At 41.9% G+C, this 18,661-nt stretch overlaps 1 protein-coding gene across 1 annotated transcript; it reads left to right on the forward strand.

The window, feature by feature from the left end:
- Positions 1-2,004: 2,004 nt before the first annotated feature.
- On the forward strand, positions 2,005-16,944 carry gba1 (glucosylceramidase beta 1). The gene is made up of 12 exons (XM_084053416.1): positions 2,005-2,161; positions 3,479-3,541; positions 4,156-4,347; positions 4,757-4,903; positions 5,246-5,379; positions 6,722-6,894; positions 7,434-7,523; positions 8,164-8,311; positions 13,532-13,756; positions 13,982-14,145; positions 14,694-14,810; positions 16,394-16,944. The coding sequence occupies exons 2-12, from the start codon at positions 3,484-3,486 to the stop codon at positions 16,497-16,499; spliced, it is 1,554 nt and encodes a 517-aa protein (XP_083909542.1). The 5' UTR covers positions 2,005-2,161; positions 3,479-3,483; the 3' UTR covers positions 16,500-16,944.
- The last annotated feature ends 1,717 nt before the right edge of the window (positions 16,945-18,661 follow it).

Below are 18,661 nucleotides of genomic sequence, written 5' to 3' on the forward strand. Positions count from 1 at the left end.
GACCTTTATGAGCATAAATTCATGAAATTAGTAAACCGACACCAAGAAGGAGGTTTGAAGATCTGACTTGTACGCGAGTGGCCTCATATACACACCCTGGTGATGTCACTGATGTATCATCATCACTATGACTCACTCATCGATGTCAGAAGCTCATGGGGGTTGGGACTGTAACCATTGGCAAATAAATTAGAAATACCTTAAAACATACTCTGTTACAAATGAAAGGCCTGTATTAAATGTTTTAATTGAGTAAAAGTACACAAGTATTGGTATCAAACTTAAACTTTGAGCACCAAAGTACTTTAAAAATCTGTCAAACCTTTTTTTTTAATGCCGATCTACAAACCTACAGGGTGTGACTAAGTGACGCGTTATGAACTTGTGAGCTTGTACATCGGCTATTTTCGAATAGTATAAAATAGGGCTTAAGTGATTAACAATGTTTTGTAGAAGGGTCTGCCCTTGTGCAGCACTAATCTTCTGCCTGAACTGCAGAGTTTATTTTGACATTGTCATAACAATTTCTCTGTGCTTTATTTTAATATTTCTATATATTTATTATATTTGATATTGAGGCATTCTTTTATGAATTGATGTTGATTTTATACATTGTGTTGATCCACTGTCATTGTACATATTGTACTGAGTTACTTGATGTGTATTAACTGATTGTATACAGCATTGGTTCTCAAAGTGGGGTCTGGGGACCCCCAGGGGTCCTTGAGGGAGTTCCAGGGTGTCCCCAGCTAAATGATAAGATAGTTAGGAACCAAATGGACCCTTATGGGTCTGTAACTTTGAGAGTGTATAAATGGAACCAAATGGACCCGTTAGGGTCCATTTGGTTCCATTTATACACTCTCTGAGTTAAATGAACATTGATTTTACAATATAAATTGGGGTCCCAGAGATAGAAATGCCATTAAATGGGGGTCCGTAGCTTACTGCATGTCAAACTGGGGGTCCTTGAAATTAAAATGGTTGAGAATCACTGCTAGAGCCGTACAAATCTTCTCTTATGCGGGTCCTTGGCATATCTTTTCAAATGGGGGTCTGCGGGCTAATAAGTGTCAATTTGGGGGTCCTTGACATGAAAAAGTTTGAGAACCACTGTTATACAGACCACTTATTCAAATGGGATCACCATGGTGTATTATATATTTTGCATTACTACTACTGGTCAGAACTTTGTACAGACGGTAAAAGGCCAGGGGCTCAAGCTCCTCTGTATATCATGTATGCACGTGCCTGCCTGTAAGGGTCCATTTGGAACCCCTCAAGGAACCCTGAGGGTCCCTGGACCCCACTTTGAGAAACACTGTATATTTGAACATCTTCAATAAAGTTGTTCATAAAAAAGGGCGTTATGCAGTGGTGTAAAGTAACTAAGTACATTTACTCAAGTACTGTACCTCAGTACAATTGTGAGGTATGTTTTACTTTACTGGAGTATCTCAAATTTTCACTTCTACTCAACTATACATCTTAGAGGCAAATATTGTACTTTCACTCCACTACAATTATTTGAAAACTTGAGTTACTAGTTACTTTTTAGATTTTGATTATTATTACAAAACATACATTACCCACTTCAGCCCTATATACATTTTGCCATCTACAAGCTTTTACTCACTTACATTTTTAATTCCTGACTTTTACTTGTAACTGAGTATTTCTACATTGCAGTATCGATACTTTCACTCAAGTAAAAAAAAATGAGTACTTTTTCCACCACTGATATTGGAACATCTTCAATAAAGTTGTTCATAAAAAAGGGCATTAAATGTCCATGCCACATTATGCTACAGAGCTGCTGTTCCCTTCCTCCTGGCGCCATCTAGTGGCTAATGACACACTGCATGTTCATGTGACCTCCACACGCCTGCCCCCCTGCATGCTGGTCACGTGACCTCGACCTTCCACCCATATGCTGTTCACGTGGCCAGGTCACATGACCACAACACGTGACCACCATCCAGGTCACATGACATGACTGACTTGCAGCACAGCTGCTTCCTCTAAACTCAGCTCATAGAACTTTCCATCTAGAATATAACATTATAACTCTATGCTTTACAATACAAAACACATCAACTTATAACCATGTAAACCTGTGAATCTACTGCACATGACGACGTCATTGACAGAAGCTCATAAGGTAACGTTCTCACCCTGTTTTGTATTTTTTGTAAATGTGTCTGTCAGCAGAAGTGATGGACCTGTGTGTGTGTGTGTGTGTGTGTGTGTGTGTGTGTGTGTGTGTGTGTGTGTGCGCGCGCGCGTGCAGTGGTGTAAAGTAACTAAGTACATTTACTCAAGTGCTGTTGTACTTAAGTACAATTTGAAGGTATTTTTTACTTAATTCAGTGCTTCCAATTTTCAATACTTTTACTACTTCTCCACTACATCTCAGAGACAAATATTGTACTTTTACTCCACTGCAATCATTTGACAACTTTAGTTACTAGTTACTTTGCAGATTTAGATTATTGTTCCAAAAAATATATTAACCCCTTCTTCAGCCCTGTATAGATTTTGGCTATTTTTATATATTTCATATTTTTATATTTATATATATATTGATAACAATACTTTTACTCAAGTGTGTGTGTGTGTGTGTGTGTGTGTGTGTGTGTGTGTGTGTGTGTGTGTGTGTGTGTGTGTGTGTGTGTGTGTGTGTGTGTGTGTGTGTGTGTGTGTGGACAGGTCATTATTATTATTAATGTGGGTCATTATTCAAGTCAATCATCTTTATTGTGTGATATTTATTCACGTGAATCATTATTATTCATGTAATCATTGTTAATGTGGGGCATTAATTGATTCGTGCGAATCATCATTATTATTGTGTATCTGTATCCTTGTTGATGTGCATAATTTATTATTCATTTTGATCATCATTCATGTGAATAATATCAATGTAAATCATTCTAAATCTTGATCATTAATAATGTTGATTTATTCATGGGAATCATCATTGATCATGTCATCATTATCAGACAGAGGCTTTGTTGGAACTTTGCTGTAATGTTTAAAGGGTTATTTCACTTAATAACATTTTTGGGGTCATTTTAACGTCTACTTAGACTTTTGTGAGCACCCAAGACAGTTTTTAAGTTGCTTCATTCAATATTTAGATAGGCTATTTGAAATTATATTATATAGGGATAGTTCACCTCAGTCGCCATAACCAGGGACGTGTGTTTTCAATGAGTCTAAAATGGTTTTATGAATATAAATGTAAATACTGAATCAAGCAACTTAAAAGCTGTCTGGGGTGCACACAAAAGCCAGAGTAGACGTTAAAATGACCCCTGAAGTGTTTTAAAGTGAAATGCCCCTTTAAGACCAGGAATTAAGACTAAATGATTTTTATGAAAAATATGGCCAAAACCACAATCTCAGATGTTATATTACTATTAGACTTCAGTATACAGGTAGGGCTTTACTCATGAGTTCTTACTGCCCCCTGTAGAGAACATGATGTCATTACAAGCAGCAATCGTCTTGATCACTTTAACAACTGGACTGACCACAGGTAACCTACCAACATCACACACACACACGCACACGCACGCGCGCACACACACACACACACACACACACACACACACACACACACACACACACACACACACACACACACACACACACACACACACACACACACACACACACACACACACACACACACATTTCTCTATACTCACTCAGGCTCAGCATCTCATTGGTGGGATGTGGGTTGTCGCTACAGTAATAGCTTTGACATGGAAGCCATAGTTCTTGCATTAATAATAAAAATAGAGAAAGAAAATAAAGAAATGTATGTCACTGCAGGCAGGTTTCTGAACTGTCCACAGCCCTCCTCTGAGACACAGAGGAGGGCTGTGTACCAATATGTAATTAGTAGATGAGGTTGAGAAATGGGTGAAGTGCTCTGTTTAAAGTTAACAATGGAGAGAATTGACTCAAGGCTTGCAGTTAACCCATTCCACATACCTGCTGCAGAGTCTAAAAATGAGTCCTTTCCCATACAGCTTTTGAATCTGCATGGTACAAAGTCTGTGGAGCATCGCTAACCTTAGAAAAGTCATTTCAAGATAATCAACCTGTGTGTGCGTGTTTGTGTGTGTGTGTGTGTGTGTCCCTCAGATGCCCAGAAGTGTGTGCCTCTTGACTTCGGCCATGGTTCGGTGGTGTGCGAGTGTAACGGGACGTACTGCGACAGCGTCGGCTCGGTGCGTCTGCCCGCGGTGGGTCACTTCATGTCCTTCCTGACCAGTAAGGCTGGCCGCCGTCTGGAGGCGGAGCAACGCCCTGTCGACAGGAACGCCACCGGGGACAGTGAGTTCAAAACGACAACATCGTGTTAAAGGGGGCGTACGCAATATTTTTGGTTAACCCGTTTAAAATGATTATAAAACTGTCTTCTAAATCTGGCCCCATCTCAAAATATTTTGTTCCCGGGACCCCCCAGAAGCAAAGATTTGAGTTTAAAGGTTAAAAAAAATATTTATTGTCACTGCACGTAATCGTACGGGCTGGGGGCGGCACCTGTCAGTAGGGGGTGTTGGGCGGGAGGAGCAGGACGAAGGCTCTACATCCTCTCTGTGGGGGGTCCTCACTACTAGTCAGTAGAATACGACAGCAGTGACACAGAAACACAGAAATGTGTGTGGGGAGGAATCAATTGGCAAAAACGACAAAATTTGGGAGAAAAAAAGAGAGTTAAATTACTGTGTGTGTGTTCCAGAGTTGAGGTTGACAATAGTCCGGTACCAGAAGTACCAGAGGATCATGGGGTTCGGAGGAGCCATGACAGATGCAGCAGCAATGAACATCCTGTCTCTGTCTGCCGCAACCCAGAACCAGCTGCTCAAACAGTACTTCTCCTCTGAAGGTGAGTGTGTGTGTGTGTGTGTGTGTGTGTGTGCGATCCCAACCCTGACCCCAACCTCTTTTCAGGGGGCCAAGCCCGATCATATTTCGCATTTCTGGCGTAACCAACCAGTCAATTTTTACAAACCTTTGCGGAATAGTAGAGGGTCATGCCAAACGGGTGAGAAATCAATCTTACTCCGAATGGCCAAAGAGGAGTTATTCGATTGCTATAGCAATTGAAAACGCACATTTTGAACAGGCATAACTTATGCCCCGTTTGACCTGCAGTCGTCATGAAACTTCATTACACATAATGCGTCTCCTCATGAGGAACACATTTGTGTGTGTGTGTGTGTTTCAGGTATAGGCTACAGTGTGGTTCGTGTTCCCATGGCGAGCTGTGACTTCTCCACCCGTCTGTATACCTACGCCGACACACCAGAGGACTATGACCTCCACAACTTCACTCTGACCCCCGAGGACACACACATGAAGGTTGCGCACACACACACACACACACACACACACACACACACAGGATGGCTGCTGTGGTGTCTCCAGGGCAGGGGTGCACTGGTCGCTTCGCATGACTGCACAGCACTTTGGCAGGATCACGCACAAGCACGGATGTGCACGCACGTGCACGCTAGAACGCGTTCCCGGCGATTCATGAGCCAAGTACCCAAATGGCTACTTTGCATAACAGGTTGTGCAAATGCATCCTCGCATACACGCTATAAAAGCAACACAGCATTTTGGTTACAGTACTGCTGCTGCCAGTATATCTACACGCAACCGTCGAAGAAGAGAAAGGTACTAGTTCAAAGCAGAGCTTTTAGTTTTTGCTACTGCGATGTGCAGTGCGACGTGTGCGTTTGCACGACGTGTGCGTGACGTCATTAAAATAGCGTTCCGCCCGTAAATAAAATCACCATTACACCCCTGCTCCAGGGACGGTAGTTTGTTTAGTTATTTATGTTCAGTCTGTGTTTATATCGTTGCTGTCGGGCAGAAACCTCTTATCTCCATATTGTAACTTTTTGTGTTTTTTTGTAAATTAACGCCCTACTTGATCATAACCAAACAGCGTCACACAAATGCATCAAAAGTAGCAGATCCACAAGCTCTTGTGGATCTGCTACTTTTGCTATTTTTTTATTTGAATCCTGAAAAGTAACCGTTTTGGACATACTATGAGGTTTCCAACCGACAGAGACGGATATACAGTTATATGGAGTGCAAGCATATCGTACAGCCGACATGCCCTAATAGACTTCGGACAGAAAATCTGCAACCATGATTTGAAGGCAATGAACTTGTGGAAATGAATTGGACACTGAGCTGTTTATCAATTTATTGGACTGTTAACTGACTGCTGGTGTGGAGTGGAACTGCTGCAATATGGCCTGCACAGTGCACACTATTTATTTTATTTATTGTGTTGTGTAATCTCTTCACTAAAGAAATAGACGATCTACAAGCTCACAACGGCACTGCGAGCTTGTAGATCGGTTGGTTTCGCAAAAATGTTCACCTAGCCCAGACAGAATAGGGACGCTAGGGTTCATGTGGTGAATGAATGTAAATGTAATTGTGTCCAATCTGTATGGTAGAGTATGTTAATACAATATAACTTATACAATGGGGGTCTTGTCTCCCTGCTCTTCTATTGAGACATTTTGATCGTGTCAAAGTGTCTCACCTAGACACAGGATCTGACACGAATTATGACCTGAAAGTCAAGATTAGAATATTAAAGGAGGATAATTATAGAAGAAACTCTCAATGTTTGATTCTCCACTCTCTCTGTTTCTGTCTCTCTCGCTCTCTCTCTCAGATTCCTCTGTTACAGCGTATCCAGGCTCTGTCCCCTGGTCCTGTGTCTCTGCTGGCCAGTGCGTGGAGCGCCCCCGGCTGGCTGAAGACCAACGGTGCGCTGATAGGAAAGGGCTCTCTGAAGGGACAACCAGGGGGCAAGGAACACAAAACCTGGGCTCATTACTACATCAGGTCACACTTTAAACACTACAAACTCAGATAAACATACATTTTAGCAGTGTTATTATTATTTTTTAAGAATGATTAATTATAACTAAACTAAAACTGAGCTACAGTAAAGTACATAATATGTTTCTATTGTTTTATTGTTATATAATGTGATGATTCATTAGGGTTGGGATCCGTTTTAACGATTCCTGTTCCTTAGCGATTACCTCTCAATGGTCCGATTCCTTAATGGTTCCCTTTAACGATTCCTATAGGGGGTTCCAAAAGGAACCATAGAGGTCTGTAACTCTGAGAGTGTTCAAAGGGAACCAAATGGACCCTTACGGTTACGGGTCCATTTGGTTCCATTTGTACACTCTCAGAGTTAAGATGGTCTTTGAACTTTGAGAACCACCAGACCAGTATTGTAATTGTATATCAGACATGAAGTCCACATACCAGCTCTGACAGTGTGATTAAAAAAAGGTTCCGGAAACGGTTCCAAATGTGATGGAACCCATTCTGGTTTCCAGATCCCAACCCTAGTATTCATGTGATGTCAGGTTTTTAGATGAATACGCCAAACACAACCTGACCTTCTGGGCGCTGACCACAGGAAATGAGCCCTCTGCTGGACGCATGACTAACTACAGGTCAGAACTCGAACAGTAAAGGTGGGCTCACACTACAACATGATCTTTTGGGTGTCGGGGGAAGGCCCCATTCTAGCAATTATCTGGCAAGATCATCCTCTTGAGGTGTTCAAAGAGACAATTTTAAACCTCCCGACTTGCGTGGGTTGGCGCCCCAATAACTTTCAAACATGTTTAATATTTATCTGTTTGGTTTGTTTTAATCCATTAACTCATTCAGTGCCTGACTTATTTCTGGCAGTTTGGCTCTGAGTGCCAGAGCCAAAATTCATTGTAAAAAAAAAGTGCTTAAGAGCCGAGATACAGCCTTTTTCAGTAAGAAGTTAAACAAGAAGTGAACATTTTTTTAAAAATATTTTGGGGTCCTTGACATGAAAAGGTTTGAGAACCACTGATATAGCAACATACGCTTTTGTTTTTTTAAACTGTTTTTAAACGGTCTTAATGGATTAAGGAGTAGCGATAGAGTTATGCCTGATCTACAAGCTCAACAACGCGTGAGCTTGTATATCTGCTATTTTTCGGCTTTAGGCTTACAGTAAAAAATGGCAATAAATTGTAAATATGGCATTCATAAAATCGGAGTCCTAAATTCTTGATGTCCTCACAAGTATGGTAATACAAACGTGTGTGTGTGTAGTTTCCAGGCGCTGGGGTTCACCCCAGAGGAGCAGAGGGACTGGGTGGCTCTGGACCTGGGTCCGGCCCTCCACGCCTCCTCTCACCCCCGCACACACCTCCTCATCCTGGACGACAACCGGCTGCTCCTCCCACACTGGGCCAAAGTGGTGAGTGGTGACGGATTAGACTAGAGGGATGCATACATACACTGTAGATCACCACAGTATAGTTTCCCCAAACAGTGGGTTGGGTTGACTCATTTTTATGGGTCCCGAGTAAAATAGCCCCTTTTTTTGTTTCCTACATTTAAATATATATTATATTTAATATATCGTCGGTGTCCAGCCAGGACCAGCTAACTCCATTTTCTGTTTTTTTTTTTCATAAATCAAGGCTATTGAACACCCTTTAGGTCTGTGTAAAATATCAAAACATTTGAACCAAGGAAAAGTATTAAAAAGCGCCTCTGACGAAAACTCCCAACTCCATTGGATCCTCAAACTGTCCGTCAAAAACAAACAACTCCCCCCTCTCCTCTACAGCGCTGCTTTTCAACAGCATGAGTAGAGCGCGTTGCGCAGTGAACGAGGAGGAGGACCACGTAAACAAGCTCCCCGTAGTCTGTTAAAACTATGCAGTGTACCTGTTTATCAAACTTAGCACTGACGCTAATGTTATGAAAACAAGTAATTATATTTCTAAAATCTATTAAGTGTTTAATGAGGAGAGCAATGTGACAAGAAGAAAGGCGTTCATAGCATTTCTGTTGCGCTATTCAACTACCTCTTTGCAGAAGTTATTGTAATATTTAAAGTCCTGTTTATTATTGTAGGCCTATATAATAAGTGGCATGAAGCATCAGGGCATTAATTCACACGTTGTTGTGATGCATTGTGAGCTTGGAGATCCATTGTTAGCTTTTGAGAATTTGTACCCTTTTGAAACCTCTCCCTCAGCAGCGAGTGGAGCTACTGTTGTTTGGACACCTAACTCCACTTCAGCTTGATTTCTGCTCGTCTGAAACTGCTAACTCCACTTGCGCTGGGTAAAGTGTTGATTTACCCGCGATTTGGTTAAAGTGTTGATAATATAATGACACATGCAAGTATCTGACAATATATAAAGTCACTATACCAACTTTGATGAGGCAGTATTGCTTTGTTTTAAAAATATAAGGTTTTCTTCATTTCCTGAAAAACGTTTATTTTGTTTTTGCGTTTCCTGAACAATGAGCGTTTTGGAGTTAGCAGTTTCTGGCTGGACAGCAGAGATATATTAAAAAATGTGAATAAAAAAAATCATCAATTAAAAACTTTTTTTCCCCAAAAGTATTAATAAATCAGTAGTAATAAAAAGTATTAAAAAGTAGTAATAAATCCAATTTCCATTATTTTATTTTTTCTACGTTTAACTCATTCACTGCCTGAATTATTTCTGGCCGCGTTTGCCCACTGCCAAGATTTTTCATTGAAAAAAAAAGTACTCAGGAGCCGAGATACAGAATTTTTAGGTTTTAAGTTAACAAGGAAGTGAATGGGAGTTTAGATCTTCGAAAAATCATATCTCCTTGGTCTTTGGGTCAAATAAAATAAAATAAAAAGTTAAAAAATAAAAAAAAGTCGTTCTAGGCAGGCATGGCTTATGGGACAGAAGTCGTTTTAGTCGTTCTAGGCAGGAAATGAGTTAAGAAGTAGTGAAAATAGCAGATTTACAAGCTCACAATGCGGTGTGAAGCGATGCGCTGTGATCTTGTAAATCTGCTATTTTCACTAGTTTGAGTCCCGGGCAAACACAGCGAAGATAGATACACTAAATCAGTCATTCTCAAACAATTTCATGTCAAGAACCCCCAAGTCAATATGTATTTGGCAACGGTACCTCCCCCCATCTGAAAAATGTTCACAATTTAAAAACATGTTTCGAAATTGGTCGATCTGTAAGCGACACGCTGTGAGCTTGTAGATCGGCTATTTTGAAACAGCGGAAGTAAAAAATGGTGTTCTAGTGTTTAAGCCGTTCCGTTTTCAGACCAAGGACCCCTTAGTTGAGAGAGATGGTGATAGAGAGGGATCGAGAGAAAGACAGAGAGAGATAGAGCAATCCAGTCTCTGGTTGGACATGGCCTTTGACACAATCCTGTTACTGGCTTGGAAAACTAATTTGAATCAATTCCTCTGGTGCAAGCAGACAGGCTCTATTAGCTCAGTGGTATAAAAAAAACCTGTCAGCACTTGCGCAGGAGACCTGGGTTTCGAATCCAGGGTAAGCAAATTCAATTCAAAGAAGCTTTATTGGCATGAGAAAACATACGTTTACATTGCCGAAGCAAGTGACAAAACATAATAAAAACAATTTAAGGAAAAAATGGGAAAGCATGTACAGCTGCAGGGGTTACATTATTGTGTCCTTATAAAGATAGTCTAAAGCCTGAGGGCATAGTGGCGCAGTCGGTAGCGCTGTCGCCTCACAGCTAGAAGGTCCTGGGTTCGATTCCCGCCGGGGGCGCTGGGGGCGCATCTTCTCCTCCGCGTCATCAGCGCCCATACCCTAGGTGGGGTTGGCGAAAGGGCCCACTCTGTGTGGAGTTTTTATGTTCTCCCCGTGTCCCCTAGGGTAGTTAATACCCTCACAAAAACATGTAGTAATCCTGGTCACTATAACGCCTCCCCCATGACAGCCGGGGCGCCTGATGGAGGGGAAGGGAACTGGTTGGAATAACGTGTTCCTTCCACGCGCTACGTCCTACCGGGGGAAACTCCCCCCTGTCAGGTGACAAGAAGGTCAGTTGGCTCTCATGCATTGAAGGAGGCATGAGCTCGGCCCTGGCCTCCCTAGGCTGGTGAGGGGAGTGTAGTGCCCAGGATCACTTAGAAAATTGGCACCGGGTGAAAAATAAGGGCTACAAAATCGTGGGATAAAAAAATATATAGAAAAAGATAGTCTAAAGCAGGGGTCGGCAATAGGCGGCCCGCGGGCCGAAATTGGCCCCCCAGAAATCATATCTGGCCCGTGAGATAATTTTGAGAATTTAATTTTTTTGAATTTTTTTGAATTTTTTTTTTTGAAAAATATTTTTTGATTTTTTTGGGGGCGAGGGATTTTATTTGTATACAGTATCAGACCGATAGTCTCACATATAGGCCGCTATTATATCTATTATATCCAAATACAGAAACTATCCCCACCTAAATAATGACTATTACTCCATGTTGAGAGTGGGTACATCCACACATGTCCGTAAGCTAGCGTGCAACGGTACGCTGGCTACGCGACGGTAGCCCCGTCCACTCCCATGTTAAAAAAAAAACGGAACGGTACTTCCGGTTTTAAACTTAACATCAGTGATGTTGCTAGGTTTTCAATGTAATGGGTCCTGGGATGCAAGGGTGGTCTTTTAGATGGGTCCCAGGGACATTTTATGGGTCCCACAAAAATGCACAGCGTTTAACTCGTGTTTCATCTTATATGGTTATATTCATGTAGAACATGTATCTGAAAGAAAAGTACACAATTCCAAATCCGACAACTAGTACTTGTAGTACTTGTAGTACTTGATTTTTTTTTTACATTAACCACTTGAATCCTAGTATCCCTTTTCTGAGGAGAACTTTAGCCAAAAATAGCAGATCTACAAGCTCACACTTGTGAGCTTGTAGAGCGGCTATTTTTGGAGTTATAGGTGTGTAAAGGGAAAAAAGAGCAGCAAAAGCTTATCTGAAACACAATTTTATACAATATAGAGGGGGTCCCTGCTTCATCTCTCTCTCAAATAGGGGGTCCTTGGCCTGAAAACACTGAAGACCCCTGCTCTACAGGGAATTATTTGCTATCTGGCTGCACGGAAAGACACAAGAATCACAGCTGCCATTAATTAGTGGTGTTCAGTGTTGATTGCCTAGTGGTCAAATTGGGGCCAACGAGCCATGTTAACTTGCTTTGAAGTTGGGCTGTAAGTTGCGCAGCACTCTCACTCTCTCTCCCTCTAGCAGCAGCTCGCACTGCCCTGAGACAGAGAGAGAATACTTCTCCATACGGCGGTGTTTTACCGAGATTTTTCTTGTTTTCTGCACTATGCCTTGTAATCCGCGGACGGCTTTGAAATCCACGGATGGCCTTCAAATCCACGGTAATTTCCGCGATCGCGGAATCACGGATTCCTGGGGGGACTAAATTGTAGTGCGTCCCATGGACGCAACCACGGTGCCATGAATGCGTCCTTTTTCAATATGGTGCGTCAGAGACGCAGGACGCAGGCCTATGAGCATCTCTGTAACATGGGAGTGGATGGGACTTCCGGCGTCCGTACGGTAACTTGACGGAGATATGTGGATGCACCCAGAGAATGACAGCGGGGTATAACGTGGGCGGCGCTCGCTCAATGACATGAAAAAAAGTCAGTGGACACTGGACAGCACTTGGTGCTGAAATAGCAAACAAGCAGTAGTATGGTATGAAATAAAAACACAGTTCAGTAAATCATTCAAACTGTATCTTTACTAATAGAAACATAAATGTTGTTGTTTGTATCTCGCTCACTAGCAGCAGCTGAAATGTTTTCTGCAATCAAGCGACAGACTGAACAAATAACAGCGAGCGCCCCCCTATGTATTTTTTATTTAGTTAGTAAATGGCGCATTGTAATTATAACTAATGTAGCGCTCGTTTCAAGAGACTCTGAAATCAAGCACTCCATGATCAAATGGATTCATCTTTTATCTTGGTCTGATTTTAATTCGGTTTAATTATGTTAATGTTCACATTGTTGGTGCCATCAGTCACATATTAGTAAAGATACAGTATGAATGATTTACTGAAAAGTGTTATAAAAAAAGTATTAAAAATTAATGTTAAAATAATTATAAATACTTATTTCATAGAACCTGAACCCACTTTTGAAATCATGCACTCATAAACACGATGCATTTTAAAGGATTTATAACATTTTATAGCTAGATTAGAGGAAAATGGAGAAGAAAAAAAAAATCACCAGAAAAATCGCCTGTGCTGATATTTAAACCGGAAAAAATGTTGATTTATATTGGTCAAACAGAACCGAATTAGACCCAAATTAGACCCGAATTAGACCGAGTTAGACCCGAATTAGACCCGAAAAATTTTGCGCGGGCGCGTGTTGTGCACGCAGGGAGGGGGTGTGTGTTCGCGGGGAGGCCAAACAAATAGCAGCAAGTCACTTTTGGGACAATTAGCAGCATTTTCCCCCAAACTATTTAAATAGTATAAAAGCCTCAGATTTTAAATGTGTTTAAAGGTAAGCAGCTCCGTTTTATATGTGCAGTAGGTCTATTCGGTACAGATACAATGCAGGAAACACAATGTCACATAGTGCGTCTTTAACTACAATAATCCTGGTTCCTGTGTTCTCTCAGGTCCTCAGTGACGTGGAGGCGGGCCGCTACATCCACGGCGTGGCGGTCCACTGGTACCTGGACGGCCTGGTGCCGGCGGAGCTCAGCCTGGGGACCACCCACCACCTGTACCCCGAGTACTACCTGTTTGGCACGGAGGCCTGCGCCGGCTGGCAGCCCGGAGACCGAGGGGTGAAGCTGGGCAGCTGGGAGAGGGCCGAGCAGTACGCCCACGACATCATAACGGTACCTAGGCCTGTCACAATGATTACATAATCGCTTAATCACAATTATTATCATCATAATCATTTCCATGTTTTGAAAAATACTGCAAATAGTGGAAATAGCCCATCTATGAGCTCAAGCTATTTCCAACTTTTGTTTTAACCAAAACAATCACGTATCCTACCTTTTTTAAATGTGATTTCCTGAGGCCTTAACGTGTTTCTGTAATCCTGGTGTCCCTTACAGGACCTGAACCACTACGTGGTTGGCTGGACGGACTGGAACCTGGCTTTGGACCAGGGAGGAGGTCCCAACTGGGTCCGGAACTTCGTGGACAGTCCTGTCATAGTGGACGCCAAGAGAGACGTCTTCTACAAGCAGCCCACCTTCTACAGCATGGCACACTTTAGGTACAACGCTGGTCTAAATGGCTGTTCACACAAAGCACTATAACGATAACTATAACTATCGTTCACTAGCCTGGAATCCAGACTGATTCACAGGTGAATTTTTTTCTCTCACTTCGCTACTCAGTCTGGCCAGGGTTCTATTTGACTCGTATTTCTGAACGTCAACAATTACGTAGACAGGTCAGGAAGTGACTCGAGTTTTACGTTGGAAAACACTGGTCCCCCCCAGACCAATCAGAAGCCGTGGGCCGTTTTCTCCTGTTTGTGCACGTCCCGACCCTTGACAATAGGAGGCTTACCAGACTGAGTAGCGAAGTGAGAAAAAAGAAATCAGCGGAACTTAGTGAATCAGTCTGGACTCCAGGCTAATCGTTCATCACTGTCGTCTTTATAGATGTGGTGAGGACTCTGCCATCCTCTTGTGTTAAAACAATTTTTAACACAATATCATTATAGTCAGGGTTCGATTTGTATTAACCACAGAGGGGACATTTTCTTAACCGACTATATACTTCATCGTACAACATCAAATACATTTTGTTTTTCAGTAAGTTCTTGTGGGAGGGGTCTCGGAGAGTGGGCGTGTCCATGAGTCAGGAAACCTCTCTAGAAGTCTCCGCCTTCATCAGACCAGATGACTCAGTGGCACTCATCATACTCAACAGGTACTGTAGTGTGTGTGCGTGTGTGTGTGTGTGTGTGTGTGCGTGCATGAGTGCGCTTCTGAACTTCCTAGTGAGAACCAAGACTATGTAAAAAAATAAAGGACACGTTCGGCACTTTATTGGTCCGGCAATTCCAACTGGCAGCTTCAATGCACTGGGAGATACGGAGCTGAACGTTCGATGGAATGCATTGAAGTCAATGAGAGCCGCAAGGATAACACTGTGGTCCTATGTATTCAATGGGCTCTATGCACAGCAGCCATATTGGAAATAAACTGGGCCTCTTCTTACTTCCTTCTCAGGTGTTCCCAATGATACTAATGAAGGCTCTGTTCCATTCTGGTCAAACAGAGTCAGGGTGCTGATATTATGCATGTTGGCTCACTGGAAACACTCTCAGGGTTCCTTGAGGGGTTTCCAAATGGCCCCTTATGGGTGTGTAACCAACGGGTCCATTTGGTTCCATTTGTACACTCTCAGAGTTATCGGGGTCCTTGAAATTAAGTTTTGAGAACCACTAAATGGAACGGAGCCTTCATTAGTACCATTGGTAAAACCTGTGAAGGAACTAAGGAAGGGGCCCAATTTCTATCCAATATGGCTGCTGTGCATAGAGCCTATTCATCAACATAGCATAAAAAATTAACACAATAATTCATGTCATCAACAAAAACGAACACTATGTACAAAGGAGAAAAATGAAAAACGGCGACAGTGAAGGACACCTCCTTTCGATGGGAATTTACATTTACCTCCCCTTGTGGTCTCCTTTTTTCAGACCAATTTAGAAAGAAACCAGTGATACACATCCTTTAATGGATGGTGTCAGGGGATTCCACATTTTGGTGGCAGAGTAGTAGAATGAGAATTTCCCCATGTTTGTTCTAAATTTGGGTGGTAGCAGAAGTAGTTAGACAGGTATGAGGGTATTGAGGGCACTGTCCCTTTGACTATCCCAGCGTATATATGTCTATTTCTTTTAATGAGTGCAACTTTTATGAAAATAATTGGTTGGAAAAAAAGGAAGACATTGCATACAATATTGTTTCCTGCTGTCTTGTTTATTATTGTACAGACTATAATTTGTATTGAGCTATCTAAAAAGCCCAGAGTACGTTTCTGACTTACTGCTGTCTTCACAAGATTGTCAGTTAGTGACAGCCTGTCGACCTGAACCGATTAATCTGACAAAGGCCGCAATCATTAAAAACAATTAATTCATAAGCTTGTCCACCTGACTCTCTTTGACTTCCATGTAATTCCATCAAGCTACCGGCAACTGTTTGCCTCCCAGGTACGTCAATGGTGCATACCACGACGCAACGTTTCCTTTGCTTCTTTTCATCATTGGTTCTCAGAGCGACCCGCCAGGCGACCGGCAGGGGTCCCAGGGTAACTCTGAGTGTACAAATGAAACGGGCAGAAAGGGAAATTTGAACTAGGCGATGATGATGACGATGATGAGAATCCTGCAAACTGAGAACATTTGTGGTTCAAGTGTTCCAAGTGCCTGTTAATTAAGTAATATGTATGTGTGGGTGTGTGTGTTAAATGTGTGCACGCGGGTGTGTGTTGTGTTGCAGGTCTTCGTCAGAGGTGCAGTTTGAGGTGTGGGATCCCGCTGTGGGCTACATCCCCTCTACAGCTCCACCTCATTCCCTGATCACACTGGCATGGAACACACACTGACGCACACGCGCACGCATGCACACACACACACGCACACATAAAATACCAGCAGGATTTCAATCTGAATACACATTTCCAGGGACCACAGACGGGAAACTATGACATCACTGTGTGATGTCATCACTGTCTGATGGACCCCCCACTGAGTTCTCATTCCGTTATTAACTACTAGATGCATTTATGATGGAAACTCCAGTTGAAAATTAAGTGCACCGAGCTTTAATCAAATTGATCAGTTTCATTGATTCATTCATTTGATTTCAGCTGTAACCATGCAGCCATATTGTTTCATTAAAAAAAAAGTGTGATTAAATGTGCTGCTTGTTAAGTGACCTCATCAACACTCCGTTAAAGAAATGTCAGTCTTGTCAACTAATAATGTACAGAATAATTTGTTAATGGTTTGCTTTTTTGTTGAATAAAATAAACAAATGGTGCAGTGTGATCATGTATGGTACATATTATTGTAGAATGACTAGTGTCATCATAAATATATGTGATACATACATGTAGCACAATGTTAAAAACATGTTTTGACGACAGTATGGTGTTTTTTTGCGCCACAAGTGGTGGAGCAACAGTTCAAAACAACAATGTAGGCCTATCCGGATGGTAGGCCTTCTGTAGCCTTTTTACATAATCTTTCTATATTAAAAGAAAGATCCCACATTGTCCTGCAAAAGCGATTCCTGCACTGACAATATCAGACATACAAGCTCACAGAGTTGTAAGCTTGTAGATATGTTACTTTCAATACGTGACTCCATGTGATGGAGCATAAATTACGCACAAGTCATTGTGGATTTGGTTTGTGGTTTGACAATGGTAAAATCTTTCAGTGTTAAATTTGACCTTTGTCCGTAGACAAGTGTATCTTAGCACTGTGACTCCTCTCCTTTGCTGTACTCCTTAGTTCAGGGGTATTCAACTAGATTAGTTGTATTTTTATTTATTTTTTTGGAATATGGCCAAGGGCCACAAGGAAGCTCCTCGCGGGCCGCACGTGGCCCGCGGGCCGCCAGTTGAATATCTATGCCTTTAGTTGGTTTGTTTTGGTAAACTTTGTATCATTACATGGTTTGTCAGAATGAGCATGATTTTTCAAACATTACTTTCAAGTGGGTCATTTTTGCATTGTGTTTATAGTTTGATTAAATCTTTACCAGTCGAAAGTAACGTAACACAACGTGACTGTTTTGACAGGAATATTTGGCCACAGTTGTTTTCTGTTTATTTTTCATTCAGCTGTTGTGCCATTTTAAGTCAGTAGATGGCATAGGTGTACTGCCAAGTTCCCAAGAGGGACTAAGGCAGGATATTGCAACACATCCTCAGTTGTTACCATTTTATGTTGCCATCACTCATGGAAATGTGTTATTCTGAATTTCAGAGCAATTTACAGTCATGTGCTGTACATGTCTACATGTTCTACATGTTTATAGTCTATCAATGAATATATAAATTAATATAAGTACAGTCAAGTCAATACTAGAATAATAACCTTAGAGGCCTGTGTTGAACGCCAACTCGCCAAGGATACTGTACTGGGCACTTTACAGTTTTTACATACAGTACGTAAATAGTTTACAACACAGGACTTCCAAAAGGGGGTCATCAGTTACTACAGGGGGGCCGGCAAACCGTTATATCATAGGAACTTTTTTTTTCTTTTTCCCACATTAACCACTTGAACCCTATTCCCCATTCTGCTGGGAACTCACCGAAAATAGACGATCTACACGCTCACAATGTCACACGCTGCGAGCTTGTAGATCGGCTATTTTCGGCGAAGAGGTTTGGTTTTAAAGGAAAAAACAGCAGACAAGTAACAGCCCAATTTGATACAATATGGTGTAGCGGTCCCTTCATCTCTCTATCAGCTATGGGCTCCTTGGCCTGAAAAGCGTTGAAGACCCCTGGTTAATAACCTACTGAGTCAGAACCTTGCCCACTGTACCTTACTGTGCTAGGATACAGGATAAACAAGTATTTGTAAGTAAAGAAACATTGAGCAGATTGGAGCTGGAACACTATAAAACAGAAGCTGGTGAACGATATTTGTGGGGTTCTCTCCTGATTGGTTTCAAATTGGTATCCCGACCTGAGCATTTATTTTTTATTAAAGAGCTGGAGAGACCATTACTGAACGAACACTGTATTAG

This window comes from Gymnoscopelus microlampas (genome assembly GCF_963454915.1).
Source record: "Gymnoscopelus microlampas genome assembly, chromosome: 3".
Classification (NCBI taxonomy): Eukaryota; Metazoa; Chordata; class Actinopteri; order Myctophiformes; family Myctophidae; genus Gymnoscopelus; species Gymnoscopelus microlampas.